The sequence below is a fragment of the Sciurus vulgaris genome, assembly GCF_902686455.1.
Source record: "Sciurus vulgaris genome assembly, chromosome: 17".
In the NCBI taxonomy this organism is placed as follows: domain Eukaryota; kingdom Metazoa; phylum Chordata; class Mammalia; order Rodentia; family Sciuridae; genus Sciurus; species Sciurus vulgaris.
The window spans coordinates 45,767,114-45,783,941 of record NC_136478.1 but is presented as its reverse complement, the minus strand read 5'-3'; the positions used below and the strand labels follow the sequence as shown (position 1 = coordinate 45,783,941).

Sequence of the window (16,828 nt, the reverse complement as noted above, 5' to 3'; positions counted from 1 at the left end):
AGTCTTTTGGTAGATCTTTGAAGTATAGGATTATATCATGGATCACTTCAAACAGTGATAATTTGACTTCTTCCTTTCCTATTTTTATCCCATTTATTACCTTCTCTTGCCTAATTTCTCAGGCTATAATTCATAATACTGTGTTAAATAGGAGTGGTGAAAGACATCCTTGTTTTGTTCTAGATTTTAAAAGGAAGCACTTTTAATTTTCCATATTCAATGTGATGTTGGCTTTGGGGTTTTCATATACACCCCTTGTGATGTTGAGGTGGGCTCCTTCTATCTCTAGTTTCTTCAGTGTTTTTATCATAAATGGGTTTTGAAGTTTGTTGAAGGCATTCTCTGCAATCACTGAGATGGTTGATTTTTACCTTAATTTTATTTATATGATGAGTTGAATTTATCAATTTGCATGTGTTAAAGCATCCTTGCATCCTGAAACCAACTTGGTCCTGATGTGCAATTTTCTCAAAATGTTGTTGAATACAGTATTATGCTAATTTTTTTTTTTTTCCCTGCAGTGCTGGGGATCCAACCCAGGGCCCTGTGTTTGCAAGGCAAGCACTTTACCAACCTAGCTATCTCCTCAGCCCCCCTAATATTTTATTAAGGATTTTTGCATCTAAGTTAATCAAGGTTACTAGTCTATAAGTTTTCTTTCCTTCATGTGTTCTTATCTGGTTTGGGGATGAGTGTGATATTGGATTCATAGAATTGATTTGCAAGTGTTCCATCCCTTTCCATGTCAAGGAATAATTTGAGGAGTATTGGCTACTTCTTCTTTAAAGGTCTGGTAGAATTCAGATGAGAATCCATTAGTCTTCAGCTTCTCTTTGTTGGAATGTTTTTTATTACTGCTTGTCTGCTTTTTATCTCATTGCTATTTTTTTTCTTTGTATGTTATCTTGATTAAATTTTAGCATGTTGTATATGTCTATAAACATATCCATTTCTTCTGGATTTTCCAGTTTATTGAAGTATAAGAGTATAAGTTTTCAAAATAGTCCCTAATGATCCTCTGGATTTCTATGATGTCTGTGGCGATTTCTCCTTTTTCATCTCTGATTTTATTAACTTAGGTATTCTCTTTTTCTTTTGGTTATTTGGCTAAGGGTATGTCAATCTTATTTTTCTTTACAAAGAACCAAATCTTTGTTTTATTAATCCTTTGTATTGTTTTTTATTCTCAGTTTCAGTCATTTCGGCTCTGATCTTAATTATTTCATTCCATTGGTTTTGGATTGGTTTGGTCTTTTTCAGGGACCTGGAGATACATCATAAGTTTGCTTATTTGGGATATTTCTGATTATATTTTTTAGGCACTCAGCTATGAACTTTCCTCTTACCACTGCCTTCATAGTGTCCTAGAGGTTTTGGTATACTATATCACTATTCTCATTTGATTCTAAGAATTTTTAATTTTTCCCATTTTATTCTATCACCCATTCATCATTTAAAAATGTGTTGTTCAATCTCCATATGTTTAGTTTCTGTATATTTCTTTGTGTTGTTTTCTAATTTCATTCCATTACGAGCTGATAATATGAAATCAACTTTTTGTATTTGCTAAGAGTTGCTTTGTGGCTTAAAATATGTTCTGTTTTGGAGAAGGTTCCATGAATCACTAAGAAGCAATTGTATTCAAGTGTTGTTGAATGAAATATTCTATAGATGTCTGTTAAGCCCATTTGATCTGTAGTATTTTTCAGGTCAAAAGAGTCTTTACTGAGTATGTTTGGATGACATATGTATTGGTGGGAGAGGTGTGTTGAAATCACCCAGTATTAATGTACCAGGGTATATCTGAGGTTTTAATTCAAATAATTTCTCTTTTATCTAATCAGGTGCACCAAAGTTTGGGGCATAAATATTTATCTATCTTCTTGTTGGACTGTTCATTTTAGGAGTGCGAAGTGACTTTCCTTGTCTCTTCTGATTTTAACTGAAGTCTGCTTTGTCGGATATGAGAGTAGCTATCCAGCTTGTTTTGGAGTCCTTTCACATGATATATCAATTTCCATCCTTTAACCTTCAGCCTTTGGCTGTCTTTGCCTATAATGTGAGTCTCTTGCAAACAGCATGTAGTTTTTTGTTTTTTTTTTAAATCCATTCTGCCAGCCTATGTCTTTTAATTGGAGAGTCAGGACCATTAACATTCATTGTTATTATAGAGATGTTTGTTAATTCCTGCCATTGTTATTTCTTTTTAAAATGTTTTAGATGTTGATAGACCTTTATTTTATTCATTTATTTATATGTGGTGCTGAGGATCAAACCCAGTGCCTCACACATGCTAGACAAGTGCTCTACCGCAAAGCCACAACCTCAGCCCCATTGTTATTTATATCTAATGTTTAATTTGGTTCTGTTACTCATTTGCTTAGTTATACTTCAAATGAGATTTGTTCATTTGTGAGCTATGGAGTTTGTTTTTAATTTCTTCTGTGTGGAGTATTTTCTGTAGTGCCAACTTATTAGTCATGAAAATTCCACCTTTGTTCTTTGTTCAATTTCATTGATTCTTAAATTTTGTCTCTTAATGTTGTCCCAGGGTTTTTGTAGATTCTGGTCATGGTTACTTATTTTCTTTAATACTGTCCAAATGTTCAAGCCTGGTCACTTTGTTTTCTAGCTCTGAGATGCTGTATTCATTGTGGTCTACTCTATTAGATTGTCAACTGGTCATTTTATTTAATTTATTATGTCTTTCATTTCCAAGATTTGTTTGGTTCTTTTTCAATATTTCTATCTCCTTATTGAATTTCTCTTTCATATTCTGGACTAACTTTCTTAATTAATTCAGTTGATTTTCTGTATTCTCTTGGATTCGTTGATCATTTTTATAATCATTCTTTTAATTTATTTATCTGATATCTTATACACTTAAATATCTTTTTAGTCAGTTGCTGATGAATTGTCAACTTTAGGAGGCATTATGTTATTTTGATTTTTTCATATTATGTTCCTGTGTTGGTTTTATGCATCTGTTGGGATGAATTTCTCTTCTAATACCATGTGTGTCTTTTTTTCTCTTGACAAAGTACCCAAGAGTGATCTAGATTGAAACCCCATTATAGATGTGGTATCCAGTCTTTGTGTTAATTCTATTTTTGCTGTAGGAGAGGATGTCCATGAATGAGACCTGAAAGCCTATACCTAGCCTTTCCTATTTGGGGCCTGGTCTTTAGTTTGGGTTTTTGTCTATTCTATTCTTTGTATTAAAGTACAGTTGAAGTTTGAGGTTTGAATGTGCTTAATTTGTGGAGTAAAGTGTGCTATCTTTTGGCTGGGTTTAGTTCAGCAGCAGAATCTCCCTTGTGAACTTGTGTCCCTGTAGATTCCCAGCACCTCACAGAAAAGGGGAACAAACAGTAATAAATACCAGTTCCTACTATGATTTCTGTAACACTAATTACCACAAAAATAGGAATTCCGGGATCAACAATTGCCAACAGCAAAATAGAAATTATCTGTGAACCAGATCTGGCATTAAAGTAAAGAGCATGTGTCAACTATATCACAGTGTCAACTATATCATCACAGCACTAATAATTTCAAGAACATGAATGGTGGGGACCAGTTATATAAACTGAATAGTTCTAAAAATGGTAAAAATACAGTTCATTAAAAGAAAATGTGATAGAAAGGTAGGAGAGAGTTTAGAATGTTCAAAATGTGAACAGAGAATGCAGAAGAGATGTAACAAGTGATGGCTATAAAAAAGGAGGAGAAAGAATAGTAAACACTAAAGGGAGAGAGAAAGAGGACACAAGAATTTGGCTGTTAACCAGAGAAGGAAAGAGAAACAAACAAAAACACTAATCCTCAAACTACAAGACAAGTAATACCTATCATAAAAAGATGCTAAAGAGAAAAATAAACATATGTATACATATATGTATTATTTCTATGAACCAATCAGCACAGCAAGAACACCAAAAAAAGAAAAAAAAAAAAGGAAAAACCAAAGAATCATATCCACTGAGCAGTTAAACTGCTCGATGAGAATAGATGGTCATTACCTAAGTCCAAGTGTTCTCCTTTCTATTTCTTCTTGGGCTATTCATTGAGAGAAAGGAAGAGCAGCTGTTGTTAACCTATTTTTCCATGTTGCTCACTGGCTGCCATTTGGAAGAACCTCAAACTGAAGATGGTTGCAATAGCTTTAATGTTCCCTTCTCAACAGTATAAGGTTGGATGGGATGGGTAGAATTGTCAGTTGGTGGATTTTCTGCATAGACCAGATTTATGCACTATCAGGGTGGGGTTGCTGCAGAGTTCTATGAGGGGAGTCTCTGTGACTGGGTCTGAGGTCTAATCAGGCCTTAGGGATGATACCTTCACTGGAGAGATTAGATCGACATACTCCTAGGTTTGGCAAATGCTGATCTCTGCTGGGAGTTTGGATCTCTGGGGCCTCCCAAGAATTCTACTCATGGGGATGGGGATCCAACCCTCCATATACTCTGCTGCCCATTAATACAGCCTTCACATCCTTAGTCCCTGAATGTATTCACACCCACCTGTTCAGTTTCCTGGACTTCTTGAGCTGGTCACATTAACCACCAGACTCAAATTGAAAGGGAATTTGACTTTCCTTCATTTTTATTACTTGAATCCCCCTGGGTAAATCTCTGTGCCTGTTTCATTCACATTCTGCTAGGTACACTCTAGGTCATACATTAGGCACTTGCCAGAGCAGTATGGCAATGTTTGCTATTGATATAGCTCCCTGGCTGCCAAGCCACACAGCTGGCCTACTGGTTCCTGCCAAGAAGTGGCAGCAGAGTGGCACTGCCATGGAATGGCCACCGAAGCAGGTTGGAGTGTGGGCAGCAAGTGTGGCCTATAGTCACATAGAGTCCACCATGTAGGTCTGGCAGGCCTGAGGTGCACAGAGGCAAGGTGTGCCAACCTATCACCCTTTTCCAGCCAGGCCTGGGCACAGAACATTCACCTGCTGCAGAAGCCCACTCCACACAGCACTACAGTCCAGAACCTGTGAGCATAGGCCATCCAATGGCCAGAAAATGGAAGTAGGATAGACCTGAATGGAAGCTGGGACTCAAGAATTGACCAATAGCATTAGTACTTTTCCAAACCCTAATTAGCCTAAGTTTGGACCAATAGCAATGACCATGTGCTCTATAAACAAGACAAGGACACTCAGATGGAGAAAACTTGCTATTGGGTCGCCTCTTATACTGCAAGAGTTCTGTCCCTGTTTTGATTCTTCAATACATCCTAATCTTACACTCATCCTGATCTGTGGTTTCATTCTTAAAATTCACAAAACAAGAACCCAGAAAGAAGAAGAAATTGATGGTGAACTTCTGGGGTCTTCTGCAACCCTGGAGAGTGTAGCCCACCATGAAGAGCTGAAACACTTCCCAGCTGCAGAGGCCTGATAACTTATGCAGACCCCATTCACCAGCAGAAGCAGAGAAACTAGTCTCACTTGCCAGCAGAAGTGAGGAATCAAGTTTCATCTTTTTTTTTTTTTTATTTGAAAGAAAACTTTTATTTGAAATACAGGAATAAGGAGTTTTTAAAGAATAAGTTCAGACCGCTAAATTGTGTTATTCAGGGTCAGCACAGGAAACCCAAAATAATTGAGAGTAATTTTGTTTCATGGTGTCTGTTCATAGAACACCTATATTGTGCTTAAGAAATCAATACAAACACTATCCAAATGATATGGAGGACATATTATAATAAAGTATTTTTATTTACTTAAAATTGCTCTATTGCAATATGTCCTTTCCCCTGCCCCCCACTCTGCTTTTATTTCAGAAAGAAATTAGAAAACACAGGAACAACAAATCTAGGGAGCTGACTTATATTCTCCACAAACTTTGCATTAATTTATTTTTGTTTTTATAGGTCACATTAGTGTGTGGAATGGGAGAGTCATGTTCTTGGATGAGAACAAGTCACTACCACACAGACACCAATTCTATTTATTTATTTTGACAACCAATATGCACATTTACTGTCTCTATCATGGTGGAAGAACAAAATGTCCTGCAGACTACCATACATCAATAGAAATAGAGTTTCAGTATTGCTGGAATAAAGGAAAAACCTTTACTCCGCAATTTTCATTTTTTTTACTATTTTATAATGGTTTTATAAATAGTCTAAAGATTTTTTAAAATATTGAGAAAAATGTCTAAAAGACATTAGTTAAGCCAACATATCAGCAAGTACTAAAAACAGAAAAAGGGTAGGGGAAAGCAGTGAGACAGCAGCCAGCCGGGCTTCTCTAGGGAGGACTGAACGAGAATGGCATGAGTCAGCATTTTCCTCCTGATTGGAAATAAGTTGGATAATTCTTTGTTACCCACCCACAAGAAATATCCTCAAGGAAACTGCTAGATGTTAAATTGCCTCATGCTTCAGTGAAGTTAATAAACCTTTAACTTTCCTGGACTTTTTAAACAAAAACAAAAACTCTTAAGAGAAAAGAAGGAAGGAGAGGGGGAAGGCAGAAAGAAAGGAAAGACAGAAACCTTCTTAAGTAATTTGCGTAAAGGCCTATAGCTTTATTTCTGGATTTATTTAGCAGAAAAGCAGAGGTGGCAGAGGATTCAGTAGGAGACTTACTCTCCAGGGCATATCTGCCAGTGTTTTCCTTCCCCAATACATCTTATTTCAAACTACAGCATCAGTAAGAGACAAAGCCCTATTGTGCAAAAAGAAGAGTCTTTCAACATGCTCCTTTGCCACAGCGTCTGCCCAACAGCAGAATATAATTCCCTGGCCTAAAGAACATAGTGGTGATTCAGGAAACCTAACTTAATTCTTTCTGTTTTCCTGGTTAAAAAAAAAATAAAAGCACTGGTGAAACCAAACTGTTATTGAAAACAAAATCTCCCAACTCTATAATCCTCTCCACAGCACAATAAACTTTTAATGTTGAGTAAGCATCAAACCAAATGCCTAGCAGGCAATCCTACTAAAAGATGAAGACAAAAAAAAAAATCTCACCCTTTTTATACAGACAATGAATTGCATACAAGTTCTCCAAGTTCTCATAATAAACAATAATGATTGCTTCAGGAATAAGATGCAGCAACAATGTTCACACATAGTTCTTCCCCATACCCAGACACACCTGGTAATTGCAGATGTGTCTATGTTAGCTAACTGTCTTTACCCAGAGGAAAACAAAGCTCCCTTACCCTTTTTGACAGGAAGTAGTTTCATAGTTTGAAACAAGTTAGTCTCCTACCTACCAAAAATAGGTCTTTATTTACCTTACTGTTTATATTTTTAAAAGATGGGCCCCAAGTTCTTATGAACACACACACACACACACAGTCACCAAAGCAGAGTAGAGGATAGATAACTCAGGTCAAAGTGTCCTACCTTAAATCTATGAAATTAAGCATGAATTTATTTTTTTACAACTATCTCCTCTAAATGCTTCAGAGTTTCAGGTAAAACAATGTTTCAATCTTACAAAAAAATCTAGTTTTTAATAAAGATAGAAGACAACCTCAGAGGCAAACATATTTACAGTTCTTTTATATGTTTGAGCCTTTACATGGTACTATGGCTAATCAAATAGCAATATAAAACAATTTTATTTTGTATAACCAACAAAACTCATGCTCAACCCAATCAGAATAGAAACAAACACTATACTAAAAGTGTTTTGTATAAGATATAAAATAAATAGTATAACTCGAAACCTGTTTAAATGTGTGTACAAATTTAAGTATATAATTCTAAATAACTTCTTGAACCATCGAAAGTAAAATTATCTTAACAGCATAGGAACATTTTTCTGTACTAAAATAGTTCTCATTTAGGGATTCCCACCCGTTTTCCTCCAGGGGACATTTAACAATGCCTGGAGTGTTTTTGATTGTCACAACCGAAGTGGGGGAGGGTGCAGTATTATTAACATTTAATAGATGAGGATAGGGATGCTGCTCAGTATCCTACAATGCATAGGACAGCCCTCATCACAAAAACACATCCAGTCTAAAATGACAATTGTGCTGAGGTAAAAAATATCTGATGAATTGTAGTAAACATTGTCACAATAGCTAATTAGTAAAATTCACACACTCCCACATTGAGATATCTAATATGGTACTGATCTACTGATCCTAAATAGGACTAAAGTTGATGCTGATACTCACAGAAGGAAGCACAGAACTTGTATAAATAGATCATTATTCTAAGCCATAAGAAGTTTAACAAGTCTCTTCATTATTGAATACCCTGACACAAAATAAATTGAAGTTGACAAGATAATGAAATAACAGTTAAAAGTTAGCCCTGAAATCTTCTATCCTGACAGAAATTATTTGGTATCTAAAAAGAAAAATCAATAAAGTTTATGGGTTTCCAAAGTTTGGCAGACTACATCTGACATGGACAGTGTTTCAAGTTTCCAACAAAACAACATGCGCGCATTAATCACAGTATAACTCCACTGAAAGCTCGAAACAACGGAAAATGATAAAACTCTACAGAAAATAAATGTTTTAAGATAATAACATGAAAAAATAAAAGCTTAAATAATGTTTAAAGATAAAAATGTGAGACTTTCCTTAAAGTACTATTTGGAAAAAAAATGAAGAATTGTGTTTCAGACAATGAAGGTTTATATATTTTTTTAAATTTATTTTTATTGTAAACAAATGGGATACATGTTCTGTTTGTACCTGAAGTAAAGGCATACCGTTTGTGTAACCATACATCTACATAGGGTAATGGTGTTTGATACATTCTGTTATTTTTTCCTTCCCCCCCCATCCCTCCCACCCCTCCCACCCCTCTTTTCCCTCTATACAGTCCCTCCTTCCTCCATTCTTGCCCCCCTCCAACCTCCCATTATGTGTCATCATCCGCTTATCAGTGAGATCATTTGTCCTTTGGTTTTTTGAGATTGGCTTATCTCACTTAGCATGACAGTCTCCAATTTCATCCATTTGCCTGCAAATGCCATAATTTTATTATTCTTTATAGCTGAGTAATATTCCATTGTATATATATACCACAGTTTCTTTAATTGAAGGACGTCTAGGTTGGTTCCACAATCTGGCTATTGTGAACTGAGCAGCTATGAACATTGATGTGGCCGTATCTCTGTAATATGCTGATTTTAAGTCCTTTGAATATAGGCCGAGGAGTGGGATAGCTGGGTCAAATGCTGGTTCCATTCCAAGCTTTCTGAGGATTCTCCATACTGCTTTCCAGAGTGGCTGCATTAATTTGCAACCCCACCAGCAATGTATGAGTGTACTTTTTCCCCACATCCGAGCCAACAACTATTGTTGCTTGTGTTCTTGATAATCACCATTCTAATTCGGGTGAGATGGAATCTTAGGGTAGTTTTGATTCGCATTTCTCTTATTACTAGAGATGTTGAGCATTTTTTCATATATCTGTTGATTGCTTGTAGATCTTCTTCTGTGAAGTGTCTGTTCACTTCCTTAGCCCATTTGTTGATTGGATTATTTGTATTTCTTGGTGTAGAGTTTTTTGAGTTCTTTATATATTCTGGAAATTAGCGCTCTATCTGAAGTATGAGTGGCAAAGATTTTCTCCCACTCTGTAGGCTCTCTCTTCACATTGCTGATAGTTTCCTTTGCTGAGAGAAAGCTTTTTAGTTTGAATCTATCCCAGTTATTGATTCTTGCTTTTATTTCTTGTGCTATGGGAGTCCTGTTAAGGAAGTCTGCTCCTAAGCCAACAAGTTGAAGGTTTGGACCTACTTTTTCTTCTCTAAGATGAAGGGTCTGTGGTCTGATTTCAAGGTCCTTGATCCATTGTGAGTTGATTTTTGTGCAGGGTGAGAGATAGGGTTTTTGTTTCATTCTGCTACATATGGATTTCCAGTTTTCCCAGCACCATTTGTTAAACAGGCTATCTTTTCTCCATTGCATTTTTTTGGCACCTTTTTCTAGTATGAGAAAATTGTATTTATTTGGGTTTGTGTCCATGTTCTCTATTCTGTACCATTGATGTATCTTTCTATTTTGGTACCAATACCATGCCGTTTTTGTTACTATTGCTTTGTAATAGAGTTGAAGATCTGGTATTGCGATACCCACTGCTTCGCTCTTCCTGCTAAGGATTGCTTTAGCTATTCTGGGTTTCTTATTCTTCCAGATGAATTTAATGATTGCTTGCTCTATTTCTGTAAGGTACATCATTGGGATTTTAATTGGAATTTCTTGAATCTGTATAGCACTTTTGGTAGTATGGCCATTTTGACAATATTAATTCTGCCTATCCAAGAACATGGGAGATCTTTCCATCTTCTAAGGTCTTCCTCAATTTCTTTCTTCAATGTTTTGTAGTTTTCATTGTAGAGATCTTTTACCTCTTTGGTTAGATTGATTCCCAAGCATTTTTTTTTTTTTTTAGGCTATTGCAAATGGAGTTGTTTTCCTCATTTCCCTTTCAGATGTTTCATCGCTTGTATATAAAAATGCTTTAGATTTAAGCGTGCTGATTTTATAGCCTGCTGTTTTGCTGAGTTCATTGATGAGGTCTAGAAGTTTTCTGGAGGAGTTTTTTGGATCCTCTAAATATAGAATCATGTCATCAGCAAATAGTGACACCTTAAGTTCCTCTTTTCCTTTTCGTATACCTTTAATTTCTTTAGTCTGTCTAATTGCTCTGGCTAGAGTTTCGAGGACAATATTGAATAGAAGTGTGAAAGTGGCTGAGTTCTACAAGACCTTCAAAGAAGAACTCATTCCAATACTTCTCAAAGTATTCCAGGAAATAGAAAAGGAGGGTACCCTACCAAATTCATTCTATGACGCTAATATCACCCTCATATGCAAACCAGGCAAAGACACATCAAGGAAAGAAAATTTTAGACCAATATCCTTGATGAATATAGATGCAAAGATCCTTAACAAAATACTGGCAAACCATATCCAAACACATATCAAGAAAATTGTGCACCACAATCAAGTGGGGTTCATCCCTGGAATGCAAGGATGGTTTAACATCTGTAAATCAATAAATGTAATCCATCATGTCAGTACACTTAAGGATAAGAATCATATGGTTATTTCAATTGATGCAGAAAAAGCGTTCGACAAAATACAACACCCCTTCATGCTCAAAACACTAGAAAAAATAGGGATAGTAGGAACATACCTGAACATTGTAAAGGCTATTTATGCTAAGCCCATGGCCAACATCATTCTTAATGGAGAAAAACTGAAACCATTCCCTTTAAAAAAGGGAACAAGACAGAGATGTCCTCTATCAAATTTCATCTTAAAACTTGTTTTGCCCTGATCTCCCAGACTCTCACAGCAGCAAGCTGCAGCATGGCCTCCTCAAGATGCCTCCTGTCTCAGCTGTTTGCCAGTTGTAAAACAGCAGTTTTCAAACACTGATTTACAGTGCAGACTCTGGATCAGCTAAGGTCACCACTTTTCTGATCTTTAAGTTTTTCCATACCAAATCTGTCCATTGTGCTTTTCTCTGTTATCCCTTCCCTCCACAGTGAACCAGTACTGCTACCATTGCACAACCAGCTGGGTTCCCATGTTCTCTTTCGTGTTCTTTGTTCAATACACCTAAATTTCTGAGTCTCTAAAACACTGTCTGATATTCAATTTCAGTGAATTCCCTCTTTCACCCACCTTGCTGAGAAGCAATACTGTTGCTGCTTTAATCCTGAGCCACAGAGCAATTAAAAATGCCTTCCTCCAATCCTGTGTCTTGGATCTATTTCTTTTATTTCTATTGGGTAGAGTCCTAACAGTAGGACTAAAGACTGTCTGGAGTGTGTGTTCTGATACTACACTGATCTTTTAAAAAAAAATTTTTTTTATTTCATTTAGGTAATGAAAGTACATGTTAACAAAATTCAAAAATTGCCAAAAAAGTAAAGTGAAAATTAAATCTTCCCTAATATCCACTCCTGTAGCTACATCCCCCCACAGGCACAATTACTGCTGTTTCTTTTTTGTTCATCTATGAATATTCTAGATAAATTCCCTAAATTCTTTGGACAAAAGTAAATTAGTTATAATTCTTTTTTTATTTATTTATTTATTTATTTATTTATTTATTTATTTATTTATTTATTTATTGGTACTGGGGATTGAACTCGGGTGCTTAACCACTAACCCCAGTCCATTTTTGTATTTTATTTAGAGACAGGGTCTTACTGCATTGATTAGGGCCTCACTAAGTTGTTGAGGCTGAATTTGAACAAATGGTTCTCCTGTCCCAGCCTCCCAAGCTCCTGGAATTACAGGAATATACCACCACACCTGACTATAATTCTTGATTTAGGGCATATTCTCATTGTTGGTCCACATTTGAACCATTTCATTTATTTTTTATATGTTCTGAGAAATTAAAAACATTGTGCCAACAATCAATTAATTGACTCTCAGTTCCAAATACTTCATTGCCTGCTAGCTGGCGTAATATTAAGTTTTGTCAGTAGAGTGCTGGAGAGATAAGCAGAGGAGTGTTCTCCCATCTCCTGGTTTTGTCTCATTCTTGTCAGGCACCTGTAGTACATTGTTTCCTTAGCATCTGGCTTCTATAGTGTGCAACATCCAGCAGCCCAGCCTCTAGCAACTCCCTCTAATGCACACTCTGGTGGCTTTAAAGCAAGTTCTGAAGTATAGTGGCGTATCTCTAAAGATGAGTTCCCCCATCTGTCCAGAGAGTTGGTTTCAAGCAAATCCTACTTTTCCATTCACCAAACCATGGCTATAACCTTTTCAAGGAAGCCGGGATCTTGGCCCTAGGAGAGGGGGCTATTTTGAGTTATCTCAGTCTATTTTCTTCTCCTGACCAAGGTCAACAACTACTACCAGTTTATTTTATATTTCAGGAATATTATTGGTAAAAATTTAGAATTCTTTGGGCAAAAAAACCCTGCTAACTTTGTGTTATAGGATGGATTTATCTATATATTGTGTATACTAATTTTTGTGGGAAGGTACTGGGGATTGAACTAGGGGTGCTTTACCACCACTGAGATACATCCCCAGTTCTTTTCTTTTCTTTTCTTTGAGTCAGTGTCTTGCTGAGTTGCTGATGCTAACCTCGAACTTGCCATCTTCCTCCATCAGCCTCCCTGAGTCACTGGGTCACAGCATATAGCACTGTGCCTGACTGGAAATTAATTTCTTGCCTTAGAATAGCAAGCCCAAATAAAGAATATGGTGCAAAAAAGCTAACTAGATACTGTAGTTCTATTTTTGTTTTTTGTGGAGGCAAGTGGAAAAGTTTATTCTTCACTTTATAAAGGCTATCTCAAAATCACCACACTACTAACCCCACAGAAATTTTTGCCAGACTTCCCACCCTCTTACAAATGTCTCAGCAAGTTGGGCATACAATGGTGTACTCCTGTAATCCCAGCAACTTGGGCAGCTGAGACAGTAGGATTGCAAGTTCAAGGCCAGCCTCAGCAACTTAGTGAGATCCTGTATCAAAAATTAAATTAAAGAAAGAAAGTATTGGGGATGTTGTTCGTAGTAAAGTGCCCTGGGTTCAATCTCTAGTACTACCAAAAAAAAAAAAAAAAAAAAAAAAAAAGCCTTACCAATATGTCCAGAGTATTTGTTGTTTCCTGCTTACCAAGTCCAATCAGCATGATATTATCAATATAATGGACCATCATGGTGTCTTCTAGAAGGGAAAGCTGATCAAGGTCAAGGACTAGATAACAGGGTAGGACTGGAGAGTTAATATAGGACTAGATAATTGGGTAGGGCTGGAGAGTTAATATATCCTTGTCATAGTAAAACCTATATTTTGTCAAACATTATTCAGTTATTTCCATGTTTTTCTTAGATAAAATAAACTTTTAAATCAGGCTTTGAGTAAAGCAGATTATGCTCCATAAACTGAGTGAGAATCATCCAACCAGTTGAAGGCCTTAAAAGACCCACTTCCCTCAGAGGAGAAAATTCTGCCATCAAACTGCCTTGGGTTTCTTTTATTTTTTAATTTTTTTTAAGTTGTAAATGGACACAATACCTTTGTTTTATTTATTTATGTGGTGTTGAAGATCGAATCCAGGGCCTCATGCATGTGAGGCAAGTACTTTACCACAGAGCTACAACCCCAGTTTCAATTATAGCATTAATTTTTTCCTGAGTTTCTAGTCTGTTGAGCTACCTTGTAGATTTTAGACTTGCCAGCTTCCACAATTGTCAACTAACTTAAAAAATAAATCTCTTTCTCTTTGAGAGCATCAACTGATTATGGAATGTAGTCCATCTACAAAGTACCTTCATAGCAATGCCTTTATTTGTGTTTAAATTACTAGGAACTGTAGCCTAGCCTAGCCAACACATAACATTGGCTACCACAGTAATAGACTATAAGGTACAAAGGCAAATAGATGGACATATGAAATAGTGGGCATGATGCGTGAAGATCTTTGTATCACATTAATCTACTAAAGAGCATCAAAAAGTCACTAAACATCCAAAGACGTAAAATGACTTAGGTTGTTATTAGCTAGCCTTAATCACCTGCTCTCCAGTTCAGGCATTATGGCACATACACAAGTTGGTAGTAATTATAAATAATGAAGACTATGGATGACCTCTGTATTTTGAACTCTTGATGCTGCTGCCTCTGACTGTCCAATCTTCTAGTAAGAGAGATCAAAGATGAACCTTCATTGGCACTGTTCTTTAAGAAAACCAAGCAACCCTGTACGATCTAGTTGGGTTCATCAAATTGGGTCTCTTCTATCCTGCAAGAGCCTGCAGTTTGTTCTTAGGAACAACTATTCTGGGTATGATTTTGCCATTTCTGCCCACAAGTCCTCAGCCATCACCACTATTCTGGCACTTAAAGAATGCTTGACACGAAGGCATGGTATCTCACATATTGTAGTATTATTAGGAAATTCACTTTCCAGCAAAAAAATAATAGGGGTTGACCCAATACCAATGGGATGAACTGGTGGTATCACCTACTGCACTGTCTATAAATACCCCTGATAAAGCATTGGAATGGCCTTCTCTAATTACAGCCAACATGAAGGCACAAAGGATAGATTCTGCCAAGATGGAGTACCATCCTCTAGAATGCGGAACTTTATATGGCATTGTGTTATAAATATGCATACTGATGAGAACCAAGGGGTAGAAACAAATTGACCCCTCTTAATATTATTCCCAATGATTGCAAGTGTACTTCTGGGTATATTGGCTGGTGGATCATCTATTGTCATCTCTGTTGGAGAATGCCCCTCAAACACAGCCCATGTTACATCTTCCATAGGTGAGCTCTCTAACTCTCCCACCCCAGACATGGAACCTGCTATTCCAGCTGGGGGCTGATTATGTGAATGGAGGTTACAAACATGAGCCAAGTGCATTGTATTCCTTGTGTTGTAGTTGTTGGAGAAACAAGAAATGAGACCATGTAAGCAAGCCTGTGTGTGTGTGTGTGTGTGTGTGTGTGTGTGTGTGTGTGTGTATGTATACATGCATGCACATGTGCTTGCAGGCTACTGGACATGTAATTTAGAAGTCAATCTTTTGTGGGGCAGGGGACAAATCAGATATTCTGCTGTAATGGAGCTGGAGAACAGAGCTATAGTTTTAAAATTTATTTAGAAAACTTACAAAAGTACAATTCACTTTGTGCATTTATACTTACTTATATTGTTTTTAAAGCATGCAAAATTTTTTTATCTATGACCACAAGTAGGATACAAAACAATTCCAACACCTCAATTTCTTCATGCATGTCCTTTGTAATAAGACCCTTCCCTACTCAAACACTTGGCAACCACTGATTAGTTCTCAGCTCTTATATTTTTGCCTTTTCCAGAATGTTGTATAAAAGAATCAAATGGCATATAACTTTTTGGAGTGGGTTTTTTCCTTTAGCATAATGCATTTGAAGTTCATCCACATTGCTGCATATATCAGTAGTTCTTTTTTAAAAATTGGTGAGTAGCACTCCATTTTGTGAATGTTCTACAATATATCCATTTACGCACTGAAGCACACTTGGGTTGTTTCCAGTATTGATTAAAAGTGATACTCTAAACATTCATTCATACATAGGTTCATAGGTGAATATAAGTTTTCATTTCTCTAGGATAAATACTTATAAGTGAGATTGCTGGGTCATATGGGAAGTTTATGTTTAACTTAAAAGACTGGAAAATTGGGCTGTGGGTATAGCTTGGTGGTAAAATGCTTGCCTAGTATGCATGAGTTCCTGGGTTCAATCCCCAGTACCACCACCACCAAAAAAAAAAAAAAAAAAAAAAAAACACTGAAAATTGTATCTGGGAGTGGCTTAGCCATTTTGCATTTCTACTAGCAATGTTCAAACTTGGTATTGTTCATACCTAGAGTTTTGAAAAACCCGAGATTATATGTATTGTGTTTCATGATTGAAATAGGTGTATTTTTGTTTTGTTTTGCTGTTGTGACAGGGCACAGCAAGCTGACTCTTGCTGGACTGGAAACTGGGTGGAGGAATTCAAGCATTACCTAACAAGAAAGGCTCATGTTTAACATGCACTGTATACTGACACTGGGGCCACAGGGAGCGAGACAGGCTTAGTACTGTATTTAGAGGATGGAGTTGATTTAGTTGGACTGCAAAACTCAAACATTATCTCCCTGATGACTCTCTGTCTATATTTAATTCCTGGTAGAGATTAGGGTAGGGAGATATACAAGGTATTATTTAAAATCTGTTATTGCCCTGGAGACCCCCCCCAGAGGCGATTTGTTTACTGATGATTTTCAAATGACATAACTATCAGATAGCCTGGCTAGACTATGTAATCAGTGAACAGAGAACTCTTTCAGAGACCTTCAAGTGCTCCCAA

General features: G+C 36.6%; 1 protein-coding gene across 1 annotated transcript in view; it reads left to right on the top strand.

Moving 5' to 3' along the window:
* LOC306649173 (zinc finger protein 461-like) overlaps positions 1 to 16,552 on the top strand; it is a 44,305-nt gene extending 27,753 nt beyond the window's left edge. Inside the window, exon 5 of the mRNA XM_079119956.1 lies at positions 16,427 to 16,552. Within this exon, the coding sequence (XP_078976082.1) occupies positions 16,427 to 16,488 (62 nt within the window). The 3' untranslated portion in view covers positions 16,489 to 16,552. The remainder of the gene's footprint in view (positions 1 to 16,426) is intronic.
* The last annotated feature ends 276 nt before the right edge of the window (positions 16,553 to 16,828 follow it).